This window comes from Erinaceus europaeus, chromosome 1 (assembly GCF_950295315.1).
Source record: "Erinaceus europaeus chromosome 1, mEriEur2.1, whole genome shotgun sequence".
Taxonomy (NCBI): Eukaryota; Metazoa; Chordata; class Mammalia; order Eulipotyphla; family Erinaceidae; genus Erinaceus; species Erinaceus europaeus.
Genome location: NC_080162.1, coordinates 47,758,485 through 47,784,398, shown reverse-complemented (window position 1 = coordinate 47,784,398; position 25,914 = coordinate 47,758,485). Strand labels below are relative to the sequence as shown.

Genomic DNA, 25,914 nt, shown 5'->3' with positions numbered 1-25,914 from the left:
AAGCCAAAGAAGGCTTGTGATAGGACTGAATTTTAAGTTTACACAAGCTCTCTTGGTTATACAGGTTGCATTCCACTCCATTGAATTCTGCAGGTCTTATTTCCCCGTTTCTACCCAATAATCATAGTGTCTATCACCCATGACGATAGGGCCAGAGTAAAACATTTAAGTCTTCAGCCTTGTGGTCCAGGAGATGGTGCAGTGGATAAAGCATTAGACTCTCAAGCATGAGGTCCCAAATTCAATCCCTGGCAGTACATGTACCAGTGTGATATCTTGTTCTTTCTCTCTCTCTCTCTCTTCCTCTCTTTCTCATGAATTAATAAGTAAAATTTTGTTGTTAAAATAAATAAAGTCCACAGCCTGAGAAATACCTCAGCTATCAGAGCTCTGGACTCTCATGCATGAGGTCCCAAGTTCAAGGCCTGGCAGCACATGTACCAGGATGATGTCTGCTTCTTTCTCTCTCCTTCTCCTCTCTTTCTCATGAATAAATAAATAAAATCTTGTTGTTAAAGTAAATAAAGTCCATAGCCTGGGAAATAGCTCGGCTGATAGAGCATTGGATTTGCTAGGTTTCTGTCTGGATCCTAAGCACTGCATGAACTCAAGTGGTGCTCTGGTTTGTCTTTTTCAGTCTCATGTGAAACTCTCTCTCATATACAATTAATAAATCTTTGGAAAGTCAAAGCCCAGGCCTGGGTGGTAGTGCACCTGATTGAGCATATATGTTGCCATGCACAAGAACCCACGTTCAAACCCCAGTCCCTACCTACAGGGGAGAAGCTTCATGAGGGGTGAAGCAGTGCTGCAGTTGTGCAGTTGTCTTTCTTTCTTTTATTTTTTGCCTCCAGAGTTATCACTAGGGTTCAGTGCCTGCACTACGAATCCACTGTTCCTGTGACCATTTTTACTTTTTTTTTTGGACAGAGAGATATTGAGAGAGGAAGGGAAGATGGGGTAGGGAGGAGAAAGACAGATTCCTACAGACCTGCTTAACCATTTGTGAAGCAACCTGGATCCTTGTGTGAGTCCTTGCGCTTAGTATTATGTGTGCTTAACCTAGTGCCCACACACCCCCAGTTGTCTTTCTGTCTTTCTATCTCTGTCTCTCACTCTCTCTTCCCTGCTTTTCTCCCTCCTTACACCCTCTCAATTTCTCTCTGCCTTATAAAAATGAAGTCAAAGTCCACAATCATTTAAAAAGCAAACAAACAGGCCAGGTGGTGGCGCACCTGGTTGAGCACACATGTTAGAATGTGCAAGGACCCTGGTTTAAGCCTCTGGTCCCCACCTGCAGGGAAAAAGCTTTGAGAGTGATGAACCAGGTTTGCAGGTGTCTCTCTGTCTCTCTACCTCTCCATTCTTCTCAATTTCCAGCTGTCTCTATCCAATAAGTAATAAAGACAATAAAAAATATTTTTTAAAAAAACCCTACACACAACCGCCACCATTGTGTAAATCAATATGAAACAACAGTAAATGTTTAGAAGAGGAAAAAGAAGACAAAGAGGTCAACACAAATCTTAGTTTGTTTATTTTTTCTCCATGTCATGATGGGTAGAATAATGACCGTCCAAAGATGTCTATATGCTAAATGCTGGACTCATTGAAAAATGTATTATGTGACAAGGAAAAATAATGTTTGCTAACCAGCAGACTTTGAGATGGGAGATCATTATGGATAATTCCACTGGACTCTACCTATCCACAGTATTCTCTGTGAAGGGAAGAAGAGTCAGAGAGGATTTGATGAGCAAAGCAAGAGGTTGGAGTAATGCCATTGTTGGCTCTAAATATAAAGGATGGGACCATAAGTAATGGAATATGAGAAGCAGCACTGGGTGTTAGAAAAGGTAAGAAGAAGCCCTCTCCTCAAATCTTCAGTAGGAACACAACTCCGCTGACACTATGATGTTAGCCCCAAGATGCTTCTAATCTAGAATTGTGAGATAATGTGTTGTTTCAAACTAAACCCTTTCAATTAATCTCTTTAATATGTATCTTCTAATGGTTCTGCTTATCTTATTGCACTCTGATATAAATAGTAACCACTTGAATTCCTTTACCATATATATGACAGCATAGAGGTTATGCAAAAAAGGCTTTCATGTCTGATGTTGCTAAGCTCCAGGTTCAACCTCCTGTACTACCATAAGTCAGAGGTGAGCAGTGCTCTGGCACATAATAATAATAAATTTTAAAAATGATAAAAGAGGCACCAGGTGGTAGTGCACCTGGTTAAGCACACATATTACAGTGCACAAGAACCAGGTTCAAACCCCCAGTCCTCACCTGCAGGGGGAAAGCTACACAAGTGGTGAAACAGGGCTGCAGATGTCTCTCTCCCTCTCTATCTTCCCCCTTCCTCTCAGTTTCTCTGTTTCTATCCAGCAAATAAATAAAGATAATAAAAATCAAAAAATAAAGTTAGGAAGACAGACTAAAACAAGAGCAAAACAAAAGTGAAAAATCACTTGATAGTGATAAATATGTTCAAGATACAATGGCATGGGAGGTGGAACAGTGGATAGGGTATTGAACTCACAAGAATTGTCATCACATGTGCCAGAGTAATACTCTGATCCTCTCATAAATAAGTAAATACTAAAAAAAATACTTTAGGGTTTTAAGTAAAAAAAAAAACAAAAAAAAAACTTTAGATCATAAGTCTACCAACAAGGTCAAATTCAGCTTCCAACTTTACTTCCACATGGCTAGTGAGTTTAAAATGGTTTCATATTCTTAAACAGCTGTGAAAAAAAAAATCAAGAGATTATTTCATGATTGGGAAAATGACATGGAATTCAAATTTCAATCTCCATAAAGCTTTTTTTGGGATACAGCTACACTATGCAAATTACCTACTGTGTCTTTTTCTACTGCAAAGAAGTAGAGTTTCATATAGAGATATTGAAGACAATATTCAAATACGAACTTTTTACAGAAAAAGTCAGCCACCTCACTTTATATTGAGTAGCCAGGGAGGACCTCCCTGAGGATATGACACTTAGCTGAGACCTTGATTCAAGAAAGAGGAAGGTTGAAAGAAGAAGAGCAGACAGGACAGCAGAGAGAACAATTAAACTGAGAGCTTTTCCTCTAATACTATAGGAAGAGGGGTTTTGTGGAAAACTGTGATAGAACTCTGAGGTTTTGAGAGTACTGGATAGATCCTCCTTTAAGTCCAAGACTGCCAGGATTTACCCTGTCTTGTGCTAGATCTTTCTCAGCCTGGTAGGCACACACAGCAATGCAGGAAATGCTTGTTGAATGGCTGTTCTCAATGACAGTTTTCGAAGATTTTAGATTTATTCCCAGGAGTAGTTTAAGAAGGACCTGGAGCCTGTCTACTGGACTGAGAGCAGGTCTTCTTCAGAACTAAGGCTGCCGTATGGCCCTGATAAAAGGATCAGAGGCATGGCAGGTAGAGTAGGTGAATTCAGGACCCCACTTTCATCCTGATTCCCTCTCCATGAAGGCTTGACTCCAGGCAGGAAGGGTTGTCTGGGTTGACAGCAGAGTGACAGCCTTAGTTGATAGCATGACTCACAGAGTACCTGGGTCTCTATCCTTCAAAGCACGGGCTCATTCATACCAGGCTGTGTGCTAAGGGGAAAAAGTAAACAGCACCATTTCAGAGCTTGGAAAGTTAAGATGGAGGAGAGAAAATGTGGGTATTGGTCAAAAGCACTGACTCTGCGCTTGAGTGTGTCCCATCCTACACTTGCCACTTGTATGACTTAAGTGGTTTCACCTCTCTGTGTTTCAGTTCAAGGATTATAATAATATCTGTCTTAAAGAAATGTAAGGAATTAAGGAAACAATAGCCCTGCACCACACCTTCAGGAAGGACTCTTACAGATGGCTGATCTTGAATACATTCTCTCTATTGTCTTTGACAATAGACCTAAGAGATAAAGTAGTGACACAGGACTCTGGGTTTAAGCCTGGCAAGTCTCTTTTTTTCTTAGCAATACCCATCATCAGTATTCACATTCAAATTCAAACTGTCTTCAGTTTATGACCAGATTACTAATAGACCTCCTGGTTGGTCTGAGGGCTTCCATCTTTGCTCCCATTACTCCCAGTCAATAAACCACAGTAAGTCCAGTCAATAAGCAGCCTGCTGAAATCTTCCTTTTAAAGTTCATTTGTTTTCTAACACATTAGAATGAGCCAATTTTGTTTATTGATTGAGCATTTATTGCTTACTAGTTATTATGTGTTCTAGGCATTGGAGATAAAACAGAAAAATAAAACCTTTGCATGTAGTAAGTTTACATTCTCGAGGCCGGGCAGTAGCGCAGCGGGTTAAGTGCACATGGCCTGAAGCGCAAGGACCCTGGTTTGAGCCCGGAGCTCCCCACCTGCAGGAGTCACTTCACAAGTGGTGAAGCAGGTCTTCAGGTGTCTTTCTCTCCCCCCTCTCTATCTTCCCCTCCTCTCTCAATTTCTCTCTGTCCTATTCAACAACAACAGCAATAGCAACAACAAAGACAACAACAAGAGCAACAAAATGAGAAAAATGGCCTCCAGGAGCAGTGGATTCGTAGTGCAGCCAAGCCCCAGCGATAAGTAGCCCTGGAGGCAAAAAATAAATAAGTAAATAAATAAATAGGTTTACATTCTCATGAAAGGTGATGAGCAACAGACATATAAGTAAAACACAAAATATTGTTTGGCATTATGAGGGATGGGTAGGTTGGATTTTTTTTTTAAGATTTTATTTATTTATGAGAAAGATAGGAGGATAGAGAAAGAACCAGACATCACTCTGGCACATGTGCTGCCAGGGATCAAACTCAGCACCTCATGCTTGAGAGTCCAAAGCTTTACCATTGTGCCACCTCCTGGACCACAAGGGTAGGCTGGATTTTAAGTGCATAAATCAGAGAAAGTCTAATGGATAAAGTAACTTAAACAACAGTCCAAGAGTGGAAAAGCTGAAAGACATTTCTAGAATCAGGCTCAACATGTTGTGCTTATGTTTAAATATTTCTGGTGTATTTCAGGCAGACAGAATACCACTGTGAGTCTGGTGGAAAAGGAATGGAGGTAGATGGGGAGTTGAGTGAGTCCTGTCATTCTCCAAGATTGTTGTTTTTTTTTTTTTCTGAGATTGAAAGCAGCAGAGGTTCTAAGCAAACAAGTGGCTGGAATTTCAAAGGATCACTAGGGTTGCTAGTGGAAAACCATGAGGAAAATGGCAGTCAGATCATTTAAGAGGAGGGGAGCTAGCACAAGTGGTTATGGAAAAAAACTTTCATGACTGAGATTTTGAAGCCCCAGGTTCAATCCTAGGCAATACCACAAAATCCACAACTGGATAGTGCTCTAGTTAAAAGAGAAAGAGAGAGAGAGAAAGAGAGTGGGAGATTACAGATTATCCACATGAAATATGATGGCTTGGATCATTAAGAGGAGTAACAGAGGTAATGTCAAATTCAAAAAGACCTTAGAACAGGGTACTAGGCCTCCTGATGGAGTCCCTTACATTCCTCTAATCCCACCTCCTTCCTTACTGTATCCCAAACCTCATGGACCACTATTAGGCACATACAAGTAACTAATAATTACTTGCTGACTCAGCAAACACATTAAAGAATAACCCAACAGTAGATCATCATTGGCTATTTTAGTGATAGGCACATAACCAGAACTCAATGTTTAATTAAGTGACTATTGAACAGTTGTGCAAAGCCCAAACAAATAGTCTTCTTTACAGATAAGGAAAAACTGAGGCACAGACTGGTTTGATCCTCCCAGGGTTTGTTAGCTAGGCCTAAACTAGTAGCTTCATTGACAACTTTTTATTTATTTATTTTTGGATAGAGACAGAGAGGAGCAGAGAGGGGAGCAGAAGATAGAGAGGGAGAGAGACAGAGCGAGACCTGCAGCACTACTTCACCACTAGAGAAGCTTTCCCCCTGCAGTGTGTGCTTAACTAGATGCACCACCACCAGGCCTCGCATTGCCAACTTTAAATAGGGTTCCAGGCCAGGCCACAAAAGATCAGAAATTGTCTTCAGGGTGAGTAACAGTGATCTCACAGGAGTTGCTTCCAACACGTTTTGCCTCACAGTAAGAAAATGTCAGTATCTCGGGGAAGCAATTACAGAAGCCAGACCTTCCACCTTCTGCAACCCACAAGGACCCTGGGTCCATGCTCCCAGAGGGACAGAGAATGGGAAAGCTAGTGGGGAGGGGACGGGATATAGAGATTGGGTGGCAGGAATTGTGTGGAGTTGTAACCCCCCATCCTATGATTTTGTTAATGTCTTCTTTCTTAAACTGAAAAAAAAAAAAAAAAAAAAAGGTGATAATCTCGTCTAAGGCCATACCACCCTGAACACGCCAGATCTCGGAAGTTAAGCAGGGTCGGGACTGGTGAGTACTTGGATGGGAGAAAATGTCAGAATCTCATGGGGCCAATAGATCATGAGGCCCAAAATTGTGACAGATTCAAAAAAGGCTAAAGAGGGGTCTTCCCAGGCACCACCTCCCACCCTGGGGCCATAGAGATGAAGGGACAGAAGGACCACACTCTCAGGGTCAAGGCCACGCCCCCTGCTTACCGCCCGCCTGCGCCTCCAGCGGAAGCCGGAAGCAAAGGCGATCCCTCCTAGCCCTGCGGCTCCGAACTCGGTGGTCTTGGAGGCTTCGCGGGATTGGGGAGAAGATGGCGGAAGAGGAGTGAGTGGGCTTTTCCGGGGCTGCGGAGGCTGCAGGGCTGGGCCCCGGCGGGTGACAGCGAGTGCCTTAGGTCGCCCTCCGGCCCCAAAAGGCGGAGCTTCTTGTGCTTTTAGCCAGCTCGGCTTGTGCCTGCGAGGAGGGCGGGAAGGGCAGGCCTGTGCTTGGCTGGGCATTGTCACCCCTGTGAGGTCGCACCTTCTTCGGGCCAGGGATCGCCCGCCCAGCGCAGGCTTCGAAAGCCGCTTTGCAGAAATCGCAACCTGAAAGAAATTTCACTTTTTCAATTTTCAGTCATCTGGTGATCACGGAGTTCTCTGCCACTTCCTTCAGGAAGCCCTTTCCAGCCCCAACCCCATATTGAGTCGCTTTCTTCACCGTTTGCGTCTGTCTCCTCCACGGAGTGTCATTTATTAACTGTCACCCATGTGATCTTTTTCAGACTAAAGGCACATAGTAGTGAAGGAGGCTGCCAAGAAGCGTTTTTAGGGACCTTGCATTCTAGAGGGAAAAGAAGACCATAAATAGATAATTTCATAGTTCTGAAGAGAAATTGGAGTAGTGTTAGGGTGGGGGAGTCTACCCAGAAAGTAGACATGCCACCTGAAATTTTAATGATCAGAAGGAGAGGGAGCAGCAAATGCAGCAGCCGGGAAGCACAAAAGGCTTGGTGCTTTTGAGGGTCAGAAGCAAGGCAGGATGACTGCAGTCTGGGGTAGAGGACAGATAGAAAGTTGGGGGTGTGTGTCCTCCTAAGCAAGGGCTATCACCCTGTCTGTGGCAACAGTGCTGTATGTTACAGATGGCCCATCTCTATGCAGAGTATGTAAAAATTAACAAAGGAACCGTGGTTAAAATTCAACTTCCACACCTGACAAATGTTCCATGTGTATCTTGGTCCTTTTGCTCTGTCTGAGTAGAATGGGCCTCAGCAGCATAAAGCAAAAGTTGTGGTATAGACCAGTGATGTTGAATTCAGTCTCAAAACTTGATCCTGTCACTAAATGGAGATTGGCCGTATGTGAATTATACAGCCTCTCTGAGCTCCTTTGTCATGGGTGAAAAGGGAAAGTAATAATCCTCACTTTAGGAATGTTAAATATTAAATGAGAGTTAACTTCCTAGACTTTGGAATGAAGCAATACTCATTAAACATTAGCTGTTATAAGAACAATCATGATTATATCAGTACGGCAGGAGTGTATAATCCCAGTGCAATGTGACTAGAGAGCTGTGAATAACACAAGCTGAGGGATGGAGTAGGATATTTCAGAGATTACATTAGGGTCTTTTGAATTTTGGGAAGGGCATTCCAGCCAGATCAAGATTTGGGCAAATTCAGGTCACTCTTCAACCTGGGAAATTAAGCCAAGGAGAATACTAAACTGGAAAAAATAAAGACACCAAATAAACAATGGTGAAACTTGGAAAGGGATGAACTGCCACTTCATCTCTGTTTAAGGCCCCCATTAAATGTCAAAGAACAGACAGCTTTTGTTTCTGTGCCAGCCTGATTTGTTTGTTTGTTTATTTGTTTATTTAACATGAGAGGTGGAAATGGAACCAGAGCTTCACTCTGGCATAGGCAACATCAGGGATCAAACTCAGGACCTCAAGCATGCAAGTCTGTTTAGCTTTACCCTTTATGCCCTTTCCTAGGCTGCCCAGGCAGGAATTTTTTTTTAATTTGTTTCTCTCCAAGGCTCATCTGTTGGCCGTAAAATGTTTAACTCCCATAAAGCGTTGTGCCAGATTCTCTTTTTGGTTCATGTGCACTGATACTTCAGTGTCCTTTTTCTGTATCTAACCCTATTGCTTTCCATGTCCTCCAACAGGTTCCCCAATACAACTCACAGTGGTTTCAATGTCACCCTCCACACCACCCTACTTGTCACTACGAAACTGGTGCTCCCAACCCCTGCCAAGCCCATGCTACCTGTGCAGACTGGGGAACAGGCTCAGCAGGAAGAGCAGTCGAGCGGCATGACCATTTTCTTCAGCCTCCTTGTCCTAGGTGAATGGGGAAACACTGTCCTCTGCCTTCCTGTGTACACTCTCTGTATGGTGAACCTTATTTAAACCATTGCTTACTTTGTCACATCTTCCTCCTATATGGTTTTTACTTCAAACACGGGGATATTGATCATTTGATAACAAACACCATAACAGGATTCTTTTTCTTTCTTTTTTTTTTTCCAAAGGTTTTTTTTTTAATATTTATTTATATCCTTTTGTTGCCCTTGTTATTTTATTGTTGTAGTGATTGTTGTTGTTGTTGTTACTGATGTCGTTATTGTTGGATAGGACAGAGAGAAATGAAGAGAGGAGGGGAAGACAGAGAGGAGGAGAAAGACACCTGCAGACCTGCTTCACCGCCTGTGAAGCGACTGCCCTGCAGGTGGGGAGCCCCTTACACCAGTCCTTGTGCTTTGCACCATGTGCACCTGCAGGTGGGGAGCCCCTTACACCGGTCCTTGTGCTTTGTGCTTTGCACCATTTCTTAACCCACTGTGCTACCGCCCGACTCCCTCTTTCTTTCTTTCTTTTTTTTTTTTTTTGATATTTTTATTTATATATTATTGGGTAGAGACAAACAGAAATTGAGAAGGGAAGGGGAGATGTAGAGGGAAAGAAACAAGAGACACCTGCAGCCCTGCTTCACCACTTGTGAAGCTTTCTCGCTGCAGGTGGGGACCAGGGGCTTGAACCAGGGTCCTTGTGCACTGTAATGTGTGCACTTAATCGGGTGTGCCACCACCTGCCCCCCCTTTCTTTATATAATAATAGAACTTAGTTCTGAAGTGCTCTTTATGTAATAACATTGGGCATTTTGGGGGGAGCAAGAAGTAAAGTGTTTTTGATCTAGAAAGAACTCTGAACCCTTGGTTTAATGGATTTCAAAGTATGTGAGTGTGTTTGTATGTAAGTGGTAATTGTGGCATGAGGTGAGGGGAGTCAGATGAAAGTGTATCTTACATTCTAGGATCCAATATCCACTTTTACTTAAAAAGTTTGCTTCTGAGCAAAAGATCCAGATACCCTACTCTAGCATACTGCTCTACTTAACTTCTGTCATTCCCATTACTCATGGCTATTGCCAAATCTGTGTACCACCAGTGATGCCATTTCTGTCTGTTTAAATGAATTCACTCAAAATGTCATTTTGTGGGGGTCGGGCGGTGGCGCAGTGGGTTAAGCACACGTGGCGCAAAGCGCAGGGACCTGCGTAAGGATCCCAGTTCGAGCCCCAGCTCCCCACCTGCAGTGGAGTCGCTTCACAGGCGGTGAAGCAGGTCTGCAGGTGTCTATCTTTCTCTCCCCCTCTCTGTCTTCCCCTCCTCTCTCCATTTCTCTCTGTCCTATCCAACAACAAAGCAACGTCAACAATGGCAATAATAACCACAACGAGGCTGCAACAACTAGGGCAACAAAAAAAGGGGGGGGAAATGGCCTCCAGGAGCGGTGGATTCATGGTGCAGGCACCGAGCCCAGCAATAACCCTGGAGGGAAAAAAAAAATGTCATTTTGTCCAGCCTCTAACAGGAGAGGAAATTTAGGCTCAGAGGGATTAAACAATTGACATACCTGCTTTTTTGAGACTGGAGACTCCTATCCAGGTTGCCAGACAACAGTCATAAAGTTTAGATTGGGTTGGGTTGGCATACACAGTAAAGTGTTCGCTTCTAGGTGAGCCACTTCTATATCCCTTAAAAAATTTTTTTTTAAAGTTTAGATTGGACTCAGGAGATAACACAGTGATTATACAAAAGGTTTTCCCGCCTGAGGCTCTCAGATCCCAGATTAAATTCCTAGCAACATCATAAACCAGACCTGAGCAGTGCTCTGGTAAAAAAAAAGTCGGTTCCCACCTGCAGGGGAGTCACTTTACAGGCGGTGAAGCAGGTCTGCAGGTGTCTATCTTTCTCTCCCCCCTCTCTGTCTTCCCCTCCTCTCTCCATTTCTCTCTGTCCTATCCAACAACGACATCAATAATAACTACAATAATAAAATAATAAGGGCAACAAAAGGGAATAAATAAATAAATAAATAAATATTTTAAAATGTATAGGTAAGGCAATAACAAACACCTCAGAAACTATAGCAATAAACAGTTTAAAAAAAATTCAGGGAGTCGGGCAGTAGCGCAGTGGGTTAAGCGCACATGGCGCAAAGCACAAGGACCAGTGTAAGGATCCCTGTGCGAGCCCCCCCCCCCACCTGCAGGGGAGTCACTTCACAAGCGGTGAAGCAGGTTTGCAGGTGTCTATCTTTCTCTCCCCCTCTCTGTCTTCCCCTCCTCTCTCCATTTCTCTCTGTCCTATCCAACAATGACGACATCAACAGCAATAATAAAACTACAACAAAAAAAAAAAAAAACCCAAGGACAACAAAAGGAAAAAATATATATATTAAAAAAAAATAACAGTTGAAATTGTGTAACTGCCTTGAGTTAGCTGACTAAGGACGAAGCAGTTTAGAATGTGACCCAGGTCCAAACTCATTTGAAGAGTGAAATTGGCATATTTGTATTTTCTGCTTTTCTTTAATGATCCTGAGTCATATTTCTAATTGATTTAGATTTTTTTTTTTCAGAAGAGTGAAAGGCATAAAGGGTTGAAAAGTGCAGAGCAGTTCTCTGATGTCAAGACTATTGTTTTTGAGAAAAAGTAACATAATTTACATTTAGATTCTTAACGCTTGAATAATTGAAATATAGTGATTTTATTTAAAATCCTCAGATATCTTGTCTCATACATTTAAAAAATGTTAGTTGTTTCTTTTTTATTTTCATTTTTAAGGAAATCTTTTTATTTATTATTGGATTGAAAAAGAAAGAAATTGAGAGGGGTGGGGAAGATAGAAAGGGAAGTGAAAGAGACACCTGCAACCTTGCTCCACCACTTGTGAAGCTTTCCCCCTGCAGGTGGGGATTGGAGGCTTGAACCTGGGTCTTGCACACTGTAATTTGTTTGCTTAACCAGGTGCGCTACCACCTGCCCCCAGTAAAAACTTTTTAATACTGAAAAACTATACAGACCACAAGTGTACAATGTCCCATATAGATTTCTCATGCTCAAGTAATTTTTTTACCATATGTCTAGTCATAAAGGCAGTTGAATTCTGTTTCTGGATTACTTCAACAATCATGGGATCTTTGATTTTCTTTTACTTTTGTTATAGTAGTTGACTGCAAAGAAGGAAGGCAGTTCTTTTCTTGATCAAGAAGTAATTAGTATCTGAATCTTCAAGTCGTAAAGAATATGGTTGATCTGTTTACATGGTTGTCAGCTTGATATGTTAAGAAATATAAAAGGCAGGCCCAGTAAGGAACTTTTATAGTCATGTTTGCTTGTTTGTTTTTACCAGAGCACTGATCAGCTCTGGTTTATGGTGGTATGGGAGAGTGAAGCTGGGATTTAGGCATGAGAGACTCTTTGCATAACTATTATGCTATCTATCCCAGCCCCTGTAATCACTTTTTTTTTTTTTTAATGGAAGGGTAAAAGGATAAGACTTAAAAGAATGATTTTCAGAATGTGAAGTGTTTTAAGTTTAGCTTGTGCCAGAGACCACAAAAGAGGTTTTCATAATGTGCCCTTTAATCCAGGCAGAATCCTACCCAATGTTAATAGAGCTTTCGGTCCAGCAAGAGCTGAACTGTTTTTAATAGTGTTTATTTTCCTCTTGGGTTTTCTTGTCTTCAAACAATTCCCAAATCTAGACTCTTAAACTAGCATCATGTTCACCCTGTTTTCACCTAATTTTATTCTTGGCAGTTTGAGTTGGTTGGTATGTATACTTTTCATGTATAATGCAGCATACATTAGGAGAATGGAATGCTTTCTTTTAAGATAAATTTTAAAATACTTTTTCTTTATTCACTATTATGTATCTTGTATATTTGCCCCAGATTATATGTCCAAGCAATGTAAACATGATAGATTTTTTTAAAATTACTGTTAGCTCGATGTTATCCTGTTAAAGCACCAGCATTACTACAAAAGACTTTCATGTCTGAGTCACCAGATATGAGCAGTGCTTGGGAAACAAAGCAAAACAAAACAAACAAAAAAGCATGCTGTTGAGAAGATAACTTGCTAACTGATCATAGATCATGTGACCTATGGTGAATTGAGGGAACTCAGGGCATAGTTTATTTTAGACTGCAGAAACTTCTAACCCAGAATTCGTTTGCTGCTTTTGCTTACTATTGGGCTGTCAAAAAAGTCATGACACATCTTTGCATACAAAATCATAAAGAAAAATGTCATGACTTTTCTGACAATCCAATATTATAGCTAAGACAAATGAGATTATAACTTGCATGTCATTTAAGCATATGGGAGGATGATTGTTCCCCTTTGTTGAGAAGGAATACCAAAAACTCTTGTTACTTTTGACTTTTGGAAACTTGAAGTCAGTTGATTTTGACTTAAGCATTGCTGATCTTTGACTCCATAGAAACACTGATATTGACTCAAGTTAACAGCATTTTTTGTGTCATCAAATTTAATAGAGTTACTAACATTTGACATTTTTAATTTACTGTTTATTTTGTTTTGTTGCCATCAGGGTTATTGCTGGAACTCTGTGTCTGCACAATGCCACTGTTCCCAGCAGCCTTTTTTTTTTTTCCCATTTTCTTTTATTTCTTTTCTTCTTCTTCTTCTTCTTTTTGATTTTGATAGAGGTGAGAGGCAGAGATAATAGAGGGAAAGAAAGATAGACATATGCAGCACTGCTCCAATGTTTGTGAAGCTTCCCCCCTACAGGTGGGGTCCAGAGCTTGTGCCCTGGTTCGAAAACATGGTAATGCCTGCTTTCTTTCTTTCTTTCTTTCTTTCTTTCTTTCTTTCTTTCTTTCTTTCTTTCTTCCTTTCTTTTTTTCTTTCTTTTTTATTATTTTTACTATTTTATTTATTTATTCCCTTTTGTTGCCCTTGTTTTGTTGTTGTAGTTATTATTGTTGTTGGGTAGGACAGTGAGAAATGGAGAGAGGAGGGGAAGACAGAGAGGGGGAGAGAAAGACAGACACCTGCAGACTGCAGACCTGCTGTACCGCCTGTGAAGTGACCCCCTTGTAGGTGGCGAGCCAGGGGCTCAAACCGGGATCCTTACACCAGTCCTTGCACTTTGTGCCACCTGCTTTTAACCCACTGCTCTACTGCCCAACTCCCAATGCCTGCTTTCTATCAGGCATACCACTGCCTGACAAAATTTTAGTATAGCCTTATAACTGTTATTCACACATAGAAAATTGGAAGCACATTAATATGTGGCATATCACACACATTTCTTTAGTTTACCAGAGTACTGCTCAGCTCTGGTTTGTGGTGGAGCTAGGGATTGAACCTGGGACCTCAGAGCCTCAGGCATGAAAGTCTTTTTGCATAACCACTGTGATATCTCCCTGAGCCCCTATGACTGTTTTTTTTTTTTTTTTGGTCCCATCTTGATGTATGTATTTACAAGAGGATTTAAGAAAACATGTATTTGTATGTATCTGTTTATGTGCATAGTCATAAGTACACTGGCATTTTTTTAACCTATTTAAATTTTTGATAGAGACGAGAGAAGTTGAGAGGGAAGGGTATGATCGAGAAGAGAGAAAGACCCCTGGAGCACTGCTTTATACCACTCATGAAGCTTGCCCCCTGCAGGTTGGGAGCCAGGGGCTTGAGCCCAGGTTCATGCACATGGTATCATGGGCTTCTACCAGGTGCACCACAGCCTGGTCCCAAGGCATTTATTTTTAATGGAAATTGGGTTGTATAGCCTACTTTTTCCTTTGTAAAAACATTTATTATTTTTTTAATTTGATAGGACAGAGGCACTTGTGGCTTATCACTCATGATATTACCCTCACCCCCACACCCCCACCCCGCAAGTAGGGACTGAGGCCTTAAACCTGGGTCCTGTGCATGGTAATGTTCGCCCTCAACCAGGTGTGCTGCCAAGCCTTCTATTCTTTCATCTCACAGAATATCTTGGATATATTTCCATGTTAGGGCTTGGGTTTTCTGCTTTTACAGATTTATTATTTTATGAGAGATCCAAGCACTGCTCCATCTGCCTTAACCTTTTATTCTAAAGGAAGAAAAAAAAAAGATATGTATGATAAAAAAATGTATTTTTCTCATTTTATTTTTAAAGTATACAATTCTAGTATATTCACAGTGTTGTAGGACATTACTGTTACCTAGTTCTATAACATTTTTGTCACCCCAAAAGAAGTTCTAGAACTTATTGAAAGTAGTTACTCCTCTACTTTCCTCATCCCTAAGTCTCTGGTAAATACTATTCTGTTTTCTGGTTTATTTATTTATTTATTGGATAGAGACAGAGGGAAATTGAGAGGAGATGGGGGAAAGGGAAAGAGACAGAGAGATGCCTGTGGCCCTACTTCACCACTCTTGAAGCTTTTTCCCTGTAGGTGGTGACCAGTGGCTTAAACCCAGATCTCTGTGCACTGTAATGTGTGTGTTTAACCAGGTATGCCATCGCCTGGCCCTGTTTTCTGGTCTCAGTGAATTCATGTATGAATAATATATTTCATACAATATATGATGTGTCTGTGTGTGTGTCATTAGGGCTTTATCACTCTGAGCTGACTTTTTTTTACAATGGAAGATAGAGTGAGAGAGGGGAAAATATCAAGTACTGGAGCTTCCTCCAGTGTAGTGGGAGCTGGGTTTTTTAAAATATTTATTTATTTATTCCCTTTTGTTGCCCTTGTTGTTTTATTGTTGTAGTTATTATTGTCGTTGTTGGATAGGACAGAGAGAAATGTAGAGAGGAGGGGAAAACAGAGGGGGAGAGAAAGACAGACACCTGCAGACCTGCTTCACCGCCTGTGAAGTGACTCCCCTACAGGTGGGGAGCCAGGGGCTCCAAATGGCTTATGATTTTTGCCACCTGTGCTTAACCCACTGTGCTACCGCCCGACTTCCTCTGACAAGGCCTGTGCTCTCACCTTGAGCTAACTCCCAGCTATGCCTGGCTTCTTTCACTTAGCATAACATTTTCAAGGTTCATCCATTTTGTAGCATGTTTAAGAATTTCACTTTTTTTTTTTAATAATTATTTACTCCCTTTTTTGTTGCCCTTGTTGTAGTTATTACTGTTGTTGTTATTGATGTCGTTGTTGTTAGATAGGACAGAGAAATGGAGAGAGGAGGGGAAGACAGGGGGAAAGAAAGAGAGACAACTGCAGACCTGCTTCACCGCATATGAAGCGACTCCCCTGCAGGTGGGGAGCCTGGGACTCGAACCCAGATCCTTACGCTGGTCCTTGTGCTTTGCACCACGTGTGCTTTACCCACTGTGCTATACTGCCCAACTCCCCAAATTTCACTTTTTCTTTATGACGGAATGACATTCCATTGTATGTGGATGTGCCATATTATGCTTATCCGTTTACCAGTTGGTGAGCATTTAGGTTGTTTGCACCGTTTGGCTAATGTGAACCTATGCATATAGGGTGTTTGTCATCACCAGGACTTCACTGCTCTGGGATAACTTTCAGGTAGAGAGAGGAAAAGACACCACAGCACTGAAGCTTCCTCCACTGTGGTGGACGGTGCAGCCTGCACATGGGTAGCTTGCATGCCAAAACAAGCACATCTTCTAGGGGAACCACTTTGCCACCCCCCCATACAATTTTTGTGTGAAACACCTTTTTTTTTTTTTTTAATCTTGGGTATATACCTAGGAATGGAATTTCTGGGTTAAACAGTTATATGTGTAAATTATTCAAGAACTGACAAATTTTTCCTTTGAGGCTGCACCTTTATATTCCCACTGTCAATGCACATGGGTTCCAACTTTTCCACATCTTTGTCAACACTTGGTATTTTCCATTTCATTTTGTTTTTCACCTGTAGCCATCCTAGGGGCATGAAATTGTGTTCATTGTGTGTGGTATTAACTTGTAGTTTTCTGAAGACTAATGATGTTGAATACATCTTTGGAGACATATGTATTTAGATCCTTTGCATATTTTAAGCTATATTATTTTTTTTTATCTTTTGTTTTGTTGAGTTGTTAGAGTGTATATTCTGGGTACTATATTCTTTTTTTTTAAGTTAATTATTTATTTATTTATTACCATAGCACTGTTCAGCTTTGATTTATGGTGGTGCAGGGGGTTGAACCTGGGACTTTGGAGCCTCAGGCATGAGAGTCTATTTGCATAACCATTATGCTTTCTACCCTCACCCTCTGAGTACTATATCCTGACCAAATGTATAATTTACGTTATTGTCTCCCATTCTTTAGACTTTTTTTTTTTTTCCATAGAGAGAGAGGGAACACATCACTGGAGCTTCCTTCAGTGACATGGAAGCCAGGTTTGACGTGCGGTCTTTAACATGCCAGAGCAGCACACTACCTAATGAGCTGTCTCTCTCGTCCATTCGTTTGTTTTTGCCACCGGAGTTACAGTTGGGGCTTGGTGTCTGTACAGTGAATCTACTGCTCTTTGTGGCCGTCTTCCTCTTTTTTTTTTTTTTAAGTTTTTTTATTAGACAGGAATTGAGAAATTGAGGGGGGAGAAGGTGGTAGAGAGGGAGAGAGAGATCTTTAGACCTCTTCACCAGATGATGCTTCCTCCCCTGCAGGCTGGGAATGGGGGCTCAAACCCAGATCCTTGCACACAGAAATTAATTCAACTCCCTAGAGCTATATTCTGTCTGCTTATGTGCTCACGTACTTGCCTTTTTTGGTTACTTGTTTTTTCCAGTCTATAGCCATACCTGCTGGTGACATAAATTTTTTTCTTGCTCGTAGAATTTAATCTAGGATTCTTTTTTAAAATAATTCCTTATTGGGGATAATGGTTTACAGTCAACAGTAAAGTAAGGATTCTTCTAAGTTAAATACTTATAATAAAATAACACCACAGATTGATAGTTTGAAACAAAACATGAAAGGAGAACAATTTTTCTAAGTTTATAGCTCTTCCCTTTCTCTGGCCACTTGGTCCTTTTTGATCAGACTAAAGATACCTGGTTTGTTGATGTAGGCCCACAGGCTGACCATGACAATTGTTTCAACATTGTCTTTTACTAAAGAAATAGTAGTAGTAGTGCTAAAATAATTCTGGGATTGTTGAGACAGTGTACCACCTAGATGCCTGATAAAAGAAATAGACATGAACATCAACATTTGGATGGATTACATTTAGCAGTTATCTGAGAATATACTTCCTGGGGGTGGTTAGAGGTCCAGAAACTTACTTCTTTCAATTAGTTTTACATTCTCTTGTTTCCTTTTCTTCACAGTAACATTCCTGTGAGGAAAATCAAAGCATTTTACTTATTTGGGGGATTAAAGAGTGGATGTAACCAGGAAGGAAGTGGTAGGTGCTTATGATTAAGAGCACAGAGTTAAAATCAAACTCCACTCTTTGGCACCTCCCAGTAATGTGTGACTTTTTTTTTTTTTTTTTTTTTGGCCTCCAATGTTATTGCTGGGGCTCGGTGCTCCTGGAAGCCATCTTTTCCCCATTGTTGTTGGATAGGACAGAGAAAAACTGAAACAAAGCAGGGGAGAGAAAGATAGATACCTGCAGAGAGAAAGACACCTGCAGAGCTGCATCACTGCTTGTGAAGTGACCTGCCTACAGATAGGGATCCGGGGGCTCGAACCAGGATCCTTACGCCTGTCAGGTCCTTGTGCTTAACGATATGTGCACTTAATCCACTGCACTACACTGCCCGGCCCTCATATGTGACCTTTTTAATCCACAGACTTCTTTGTAAGCAAAGAAGATAATGGTAATGATAGCTAGTTAAGACAAGTTGGGTGGGGGAGGATATTAGGCAAAACAATCCTGTAAGGGGTTCAGTGCTATGTCTGGCTGATGGAGAACCCTGCTACCCAGCTGGGGAACAGGGGTCTCACTTTTTAAAAAAATATTTTAATTAATTTATTTTGGATAGAGATAGAAATTGAGATAGACACCTGCAGCACTGCTTCACTTGTGAAGTTTTCCCCCTACAGATGGGAGTTGGGGGCTTGAACCCAGCTCCTTGGCCATTGTAATATGTACACTCAACTGAATGTGCCACTACACAGCCCCCAGTCCCATCTTTAGACTTCTGATGTTATAACAAACCAAAGTATGTACTTCATTCTGTTTGTAAACACCCTTCCTTCCTTCCATGTTAAAAGAGAACTCGGTAACATTGTGGCAAAATGCTTATTGTCAACATATTTTATGGCAGTTATATTTACATAAAAGTGATTTCCTTGACTTACTTCCTTCTCATCATTTTAAAGTTTCCCAGTTGATGATTCAAAAACATTGGGGAGGGAGGTAGCACAGCGGGTTAAGCACACGTGGCACCAAGCTCAAGAACCAGCGTAAGGATCCCGGTTCAAGCCCCCGGCTCCCCACCTCCAGGGGAGTCGCTTCACAGGTGGTGAAGCAGGTCTGCAGGTGTCTATCTTTCTCTCCCCCTCTCTGTCTTCCCCTCCTCTCTCCATTTCTCTCTGTCCTATCCAACAATGATGACATCATTAACAACAACAATAATAACTACAATAATAAAAAGACAACAAGGGCAACAAAAGGGAAAATAAATAAATAAATATAAAAAAGTTTTTTTTTTAAAGTAGCTCACTTGGATAGTGCACTGCTTTGCCATGAGCACAACTCAGGTGACATCGATGGGAGCTTTGGTGCTTTGGTCTCTTACTTTTTCTTCTCTATATCTAAAAGAGAAGAGAAGAAAAGGACAATGTAATAGACAATGCAAATCTATATTAATGTTAAGAAATAAAAGGTGGCAATACAACTGAAGTTTATGTCACTGCCAGTTGTCCACTCCCTTGGTATCCTCTCAGAAGTAACCATGACCTTGAACTTGGAGTTTACCATTCAAAATGGGGCTGTTTTAACAATGTCTTATCTCCCCCCACAGCTATCTGTATCATACTGGTGCATTTGCTGATCCGATACAAATTACATTTCTTACCTGAGAGTGTTGCTGTTGTTTCCTTAGGTAAGTATATATTGGTAATCATATAAGACCAGTAAGATAACTACCATTTTTTTGAGTACCTCCCTTGGGCCAGAAGCCACTGGAGATATGGTATAGTCTTGATATCATTAAATCCTTATTGCAGCCTACTGTGAAAGTTGTATACTCCCATTTTATAGGTGAAGACCCTGGGGCGGGACCAGGTGGTAGTGCACCTGATTGGGGGCACATGTTATAATATAATGCACAGTGACCCAGATTTGCGCCCCCAGCGCCCACTGTAGGGAGGGAAGCTTTGAAAGTGGTGAAGCAGTGCTGCAAGAGTCTCTCAGTCTCTCTGTCAGCCTCTTGAATTATGGCTGTCTATCCAGTAAATAATTAAATAAATAAATATTATTTCTTAAAAATAAGTCCCTGGGGCTCAGAGAGTGGTGCTGACTTTGTAAGGGTCACATAAAAACCCATCTGTGCAGCTTCCTTGTTGTAGAACTACTCTCGAGGCACTTTGACTTCTGCTTCAAGACTGCTACACCCAACTCAACTAAGGCAAATAATTTATACTTAATTCATAGAATCGCTGAGTTTTAATGAAAGTGTCCTATCTGGAGATCTCAGAGAACATTCCATTGTGCCTCACACTTTTTTTTTGTTTGTTTCCCTTGGTGACTGGCTTAAGATAATTAGCCTCGGAGCCAGGCAGTGGTGCAGTATGTGAAGCGCATATACTGTAAAGCACAAAGACCGGCTTCCCACCTGCAGGGTGTTTGCTTCACAAGTGGTGAAACAGGTCTGCAGGTGTCTGTCTTTTTCTCCCCCTCTCTGTCTTTCCCCTCCTCTCTCCACTTCTCTCTGTCCTATCCAACAACAACAACGATAAACAACAAGGGTAACAAAAGAGGGAAAATAGCCTCTAGGATCAGTGTATTTGTAATGCAGGCACTGAGCCCCAGCATTAGCCCTGGAGGCAAAAAAAAAAAAAAGATAATTAGCCTCTATTTGAATGAATGAATTGGTATAATAACAGGTGTGAGCTCATAAGCCGATTTGTTGAAATGTATAGTAAAGAAAAAGTACAGTCCTTATTTTACAGTATATATTGAAATCAAGACTAAAATGTGGGCAAGTATGCTTAAAGCATGGTAAGTAAAAATTTGCTAGACCCAGTTAAACCTTCCCATTGTTTACTATATTGTAGGTATTTTTACTAGTTTATATTTACTACTGATGATATTTACTTTTTCTGTATCATCACTAATCTATGAGGTGATCTTCTTTGCTTTGTAGATTTCATTTAACATTTAATTTTTTTTTACAACATAAATTTGATTTAGGTTAGATTGGGAGGTAAATATTTAGACTCTGTTCATTCCACTTCCTCCTCTATGACCACCTGAGTTCCTGCTACCCTGGCTCAGCCAGTCCTTTGTTTTCCCTGGACTTCATAGTACTGAAGAGTGCCAGATTCTGGCCTGTGAATGTTCACATTGCCATCTCATTTAACCCTTACAGTCATATTTTGAGGAAGAGACACAACTGCATAGTATTGATTTCTAGCAAAGCACTGGAAACCAATTTTATTCAGAGACTTCCTGTTCTTTATTTAACACTCTTTTTAAATTTTATTATATTTATTGGATACAGTCAGAAATTGAGGAGGTAGAGAGAGAGAGGAAGAGAGAGAGAGAGAGGCAGGCACCTGCAGCCCTGCGTCACCACTCTCAAAGCTTTCCCTCTGCAGGTGAGGACCTGGGGCTCAATCTGGCTCCTTGCTCATTCTAACATGTGCGCTCAATTAGGTGTACCATCACTAGGCCCCTATTTAACACTCTTTAACTGCATAACCTGGCAGACTCTAATAACCCTAGGTAACTTTTTTTTTCTTTTTTTTCTCCTCCAGGGTTATTGCTGGGCTCAGTGCCTGCACCATGAATCCACCGCTCCTGAAGGCCATTTTTCCCCCTTTTTGTTGCCCTAGTTGTTGCAGCCTTGTTGCGGTTATTATTGCCATTGTTGACGTTGCTTTGTTGTTGGGTAGAACAGAGAGAAATGGAGAGAGGAGGGGAAGACAGAGAGAGGGGGAGAGAAAGATAGACACTTGCAGACCTGCTTCACCGCCCGTGAAGCGACTCCCCTGCAGGTGGTGAGCCGGGGACTCCAACCGGGATCCTTATACCGGTCCCTGCGCTTTGCGCCACGTGCGTTTAACCCACTGCGCCACCGCCTGACCCCCAGGTAACTTTTTTTTATGTATTTATTTTATTTGATAGGAGAGAAATTTAGAAGGAATGGGGATAGGAGAGAGATAGACACCTACAGCACTGCTTCACCACCTGTGAATCACCTCTCCAGCCATAAAGCCATGTTTTAGCTTGTAAGCTATATTTGATTAAATTGTTAGGTAGATAGGAAAAAAACAAGTGTTCCTCCCTGTGAAACCTAAACTATATTTTTACTTTTAGTTATATTAATTTCTTCTGGTTTGGGCTGGAGGATTTTTTTTTTTTTTTTTTTTTTTGGTCTTTTTGAAGAATAGTACTCTTTTTGTTGTGAATTTTAACTCAGTTCAGGGATTATTGACTAAAGGAAATTCTGGAAAGCAGGTATCTAGATAACAAATAGATAATGTTCTAATTACACTTAAAATATCTACTTATTTTTAACTTTTATTTATTTTTAAATTTTTCTTTTTTAAAATTTTTTATTATCTTTATTTATTTGATAGAGACAGCCAGAAATTGAGACAAAGGAGGATATAGGGAGGGAAAGAGACAGAATGATACCTGCAGCCCTGCTTCACCACTTGTGAAGCTTTCCCCCTGCAGGTGGGGACCAGGGCCTTGAACCTGGGTCCTTGTGCATTGTAACACGTGCGCTCAACCAGGTGCGCCACCACCCGGCCTCTTAACTTTTATTTATTAACACAAGATAATGGATAAATAGATCTCCAGAGCTTCACTCTGTAACATGATATGCTGCAGATTGAACTGAGGTCTTCATGATTTCAAGTTCAGTCCTTTACTGTGCTACCTCCTAAGCTGAGATTTATTTATTGACAGGAGAAAGTGAAGGTAAAGGAGCAAATCGGAAAATAACTCTGGTATATGTGATACCAAGGGTTGAACCTGGGACCACCTCAAGCTTTTTAATCCAGTGGTCTAGCCAGGCCACTCTAATTATACTTTTCTTTCTTTTTTCTTTCTTCTCTCCTTTTCTCTCTCTTTTGTTGCTGTCGATAGGGGTTCATCACCCCAAGCCAACTTTTTCCAGATAGAAGCATGGAAAAAAGGACACCAGAGCACTGGAGCTTCCTTCAGTATAGTGGGGGATTGGGCTTGAACCTGTGTTTTTAGTTACTTTAATCAGAGCACTTGCTGCTCAGCTCTGGCTTATGGTGGTGCCAGGGATTGAACTTGGGACCTCTAAGCCTCAGGCATGAAAGTCTGTGATCCATTTGTTGACTGGTCTTACCAGGGGTTGGTACTCCATCATATTATGAGAGCTAATCTCTCTGGCTATCATTCACATACTCAGTGGTGGCAATAGCTAGAACAGTAGCTGGGTGAGAGGGGCTTCATGTTGCTGGACCACTGCACTGCTTTCAGTTCTATTGTGGCAACTGTTTTCTTGAATTCATCGCTCAAACATTGTATGGACTGAGGTTAGAGGCTGCTTGAATCATCTCTGAACCAAACTTGGGGTTGTCTCCCCCCTTTTTGTCAGCTACTCACAAAGAACCTATAATAAGGCCATGTGGAGTTGAGGGAGAGGTATTAATGTAACAGCTATAGATGGCATGGTCTAGGACTCCTATTCATGTAACATCCTTGTGCCCAGTAGTACTTCTAAAGCTTGATCTCTAATGTAGCACTTTTAGCTTATAACAGATTGCTGCTGGGTCCCCCTGACCTTGTAGCTTGATGCAGATACAGCAACCCATCTTATGAAAAACAATTCTGTCCACATGGGCCCTTAAGTATGATGCTTAGATTATGTCATTACCAGATTCCTGTAGCATTCCAGAAACAGTTTAAGACTTTTTTTCCCATCAGTTTTTTTAATTTATTTTTAAAATTTATTTTATTATCTTTATTTATTGGATAGAGACCACCAGAAATTGAGAGGGAAGGGGAGGAGAGAGAGGAAGAGAGGCAGAGAGATACCTGCAACACTGCTTCACCACTCGTAAAGCTTTTCCCCTGCAGGTGGGGACCGGGTACTCGAACCTGGTTCCTTGAGCATTGTAACATGTATGCTCAACCAGGTGCACCACCACCTGACCCCTATTTAATTATTTTTTAAAGATTTATTTGATTGATTTCTCATGGGATTGAGAGAAAGTCCAAGTACTACTCCAATATGTGCAGAAGTAGGGAGGGAACTGGGAGCCCAGGGCATGCAAATCACATGCTCTTCCAGCTAACTTATTTCCCTGGCCTGCCCCCCCCATTTTTTTTTTATTATTATTGTTATGGTTTTTATTGTTGTTCTTTTTTTTTCTTTTCTGATTTTTTTTTTTATTGGGGAATTAATGTTTTACATTCAACAGTAAGTACAATAGTTTGTACATGCATAACATTCCCCAGTTTCCCATATAACAATACAACCCCCACTAGGTCCTCTGAATCCTTCTTGGACCTGTATTCTCCCCACCCCCCACCCCAGAGTCTTTTACTTTGGTGCGAGTCTTTTACTTTGGTGTGATACGCCAATTCCATTTCAGGTTCTACTTGTGTTTTCTTTTCTGATCTTGTTTTTCAACTTCAGCCTGAGAGTGAGATCATCCCATATTCATCCTTCTGTTTCTGACTTATTTCACTCAACATGATTTTTTCAAGGCCCATCCAAGATCGGCTGAAAACGGTGAAGTCATCATTTTTTACACCTGAGTAGTATTCCATTCTTCTTCTAGCGTTTGCCCTTCTTCCGTAGCCAGTCAACAGCGTCAGGTTGAGCCTGATGTAAAGTTTCGAGACCGCCTTTGCATCTGGAGAGGTGGCAGTCGTTGACTATGTGGGTCATAGTCTGTCTGTAGCCGCAGGGGCAGTTCGGGTCGTCTCTGGCTCCCCAGCGATAGCAGCGCACCGGCCATGGCCTGTTCGATAGCGATTGAGGAGGGCCCAATCATAACGTGCTAGGTCAAAGCCGGGTTGACGCTTACAGGGGTCTGTGATGAGGTGTTTGTTTTTTACATCAGCTGACTGCCAACTCTGTTTCCAAGAGTCTGGAACAGAGAAGTTCAGTGTAGGCATAGGAGACCAGATTGGGTGACGAGACGTCAAGCGTTGGACAGGGTGGGCGAAGATATCCGCGTATATTGGCAGGTCCGGTCGAGCGTAGACATGGGAAATTAACTTAGATGATGCCGCATCCCGGCGAATATCTGGCGGGGCAATGTTGCTAAGAACTGGCAGCCATGGAACCGGGGTGGAACGGATGGTTCCAGAAATGATCCTCATGGAGGAATATAATTTGGAATCGACCAAGTGGACATGGGGGCTACGGAACCATACTGGGGCACAGTATTCTGCAGTGGAATAGCATAATGCCAGAGATGATGATCGTAGTGTGGAAGCGCTCGCGCCCCATGAGGAGCTGGCCAGTCTTGCAATGATGTTATTCCTCGCGCCCACCTTTGCTGCAGTTTTTATGAGATGTTCGTGAAATGACAGAGTGCGATCGAGAGTAACGCTAAGATAGACTGGCTGGGCTTCATGCCGGATTCTCGTATCGCCAAGCTGCACATTAAGCTCACGCGAGGCCGAGGCATGGTGTAGATGGAAAACAGATGATACCGTTTTTGCAGTGCTAGGGATTAGTCGCCATTTTTTACAGTAATCAGTTATCAGAGACATGTCTTTCGTGAGTGTTTCCTCAAGGATGTCGAACTTTGATGCCTGAGTTGCACTGCAGATGTCATCGGCATAGATGAACTTCCTTGAAGAAGTTTCTGGGAGGTCATTGATGTAAATATTGAATAGTGTAGGAGCCAGAACAGACCCCTGGGGGAGGCCACTTGAGACAAGTCTCCATCTGCTAGACTTGTCACCCAGATGCACCCGGAATCTTCTGTTTTGGAGAAGAAACGATATAGTGTTGGCCACCCATGGAGGCAGGCATCTTGAGATCTTGACTAGGAGACCACGGTGCCAGACTGTGTCATAGGCTGCTGTGAGATCAACAAAGACAGCACCCATCTTTAAATTCTTCTGGAATCCATTTTCAATGTAAGTTGAGA

At 41.7% G+C, this 25,914-nt stretch overlaps 1 protein-coding gene across 6 annotated transcripts in view; it reads left to right on the top strand.

The window, feature by feature from the left end:
* The first annotated feature begins 6,620 nt into the window (after positions 1 to 6,620).
* Positions 6,621 to 25,914, top strand: part of SLC9A8 (solute carrier family 9 member A8) — a 104,375-nt gene continuing 85,081 nt past the window's right edge. For 4 of the 6 annotated variants that reach the window (XR_009548296.1, XR_009548297.1, XM_007533186.3 and 1 more), the window contains exons 1-3: positions 6,621 to 6,696; positions 8,529 to 8,707; positions 19,620 to 19,700. Coding sequence is in view for 2 of the 6 variants with exons in the window: in XM_007533186.3 (XP_007533248.1) it covers positions 6,683 to 6,696; positions 8,529 to 8,707; positions 19,620 to 19,700 (274 nt within the window). In the remaining 4 variants the exon portion in view is untranslated. Of the gene's footprint in view, positions 6,697 to 8,528; positions 8,708 to 17,881; positions 18,053 to 19,619; positions 19,701 to 25,914 lie in introns of those variants that run through there. The other 2 variants (XM_060185573.1, XM_060185563.1) reach the window with 2 other exon arrangements.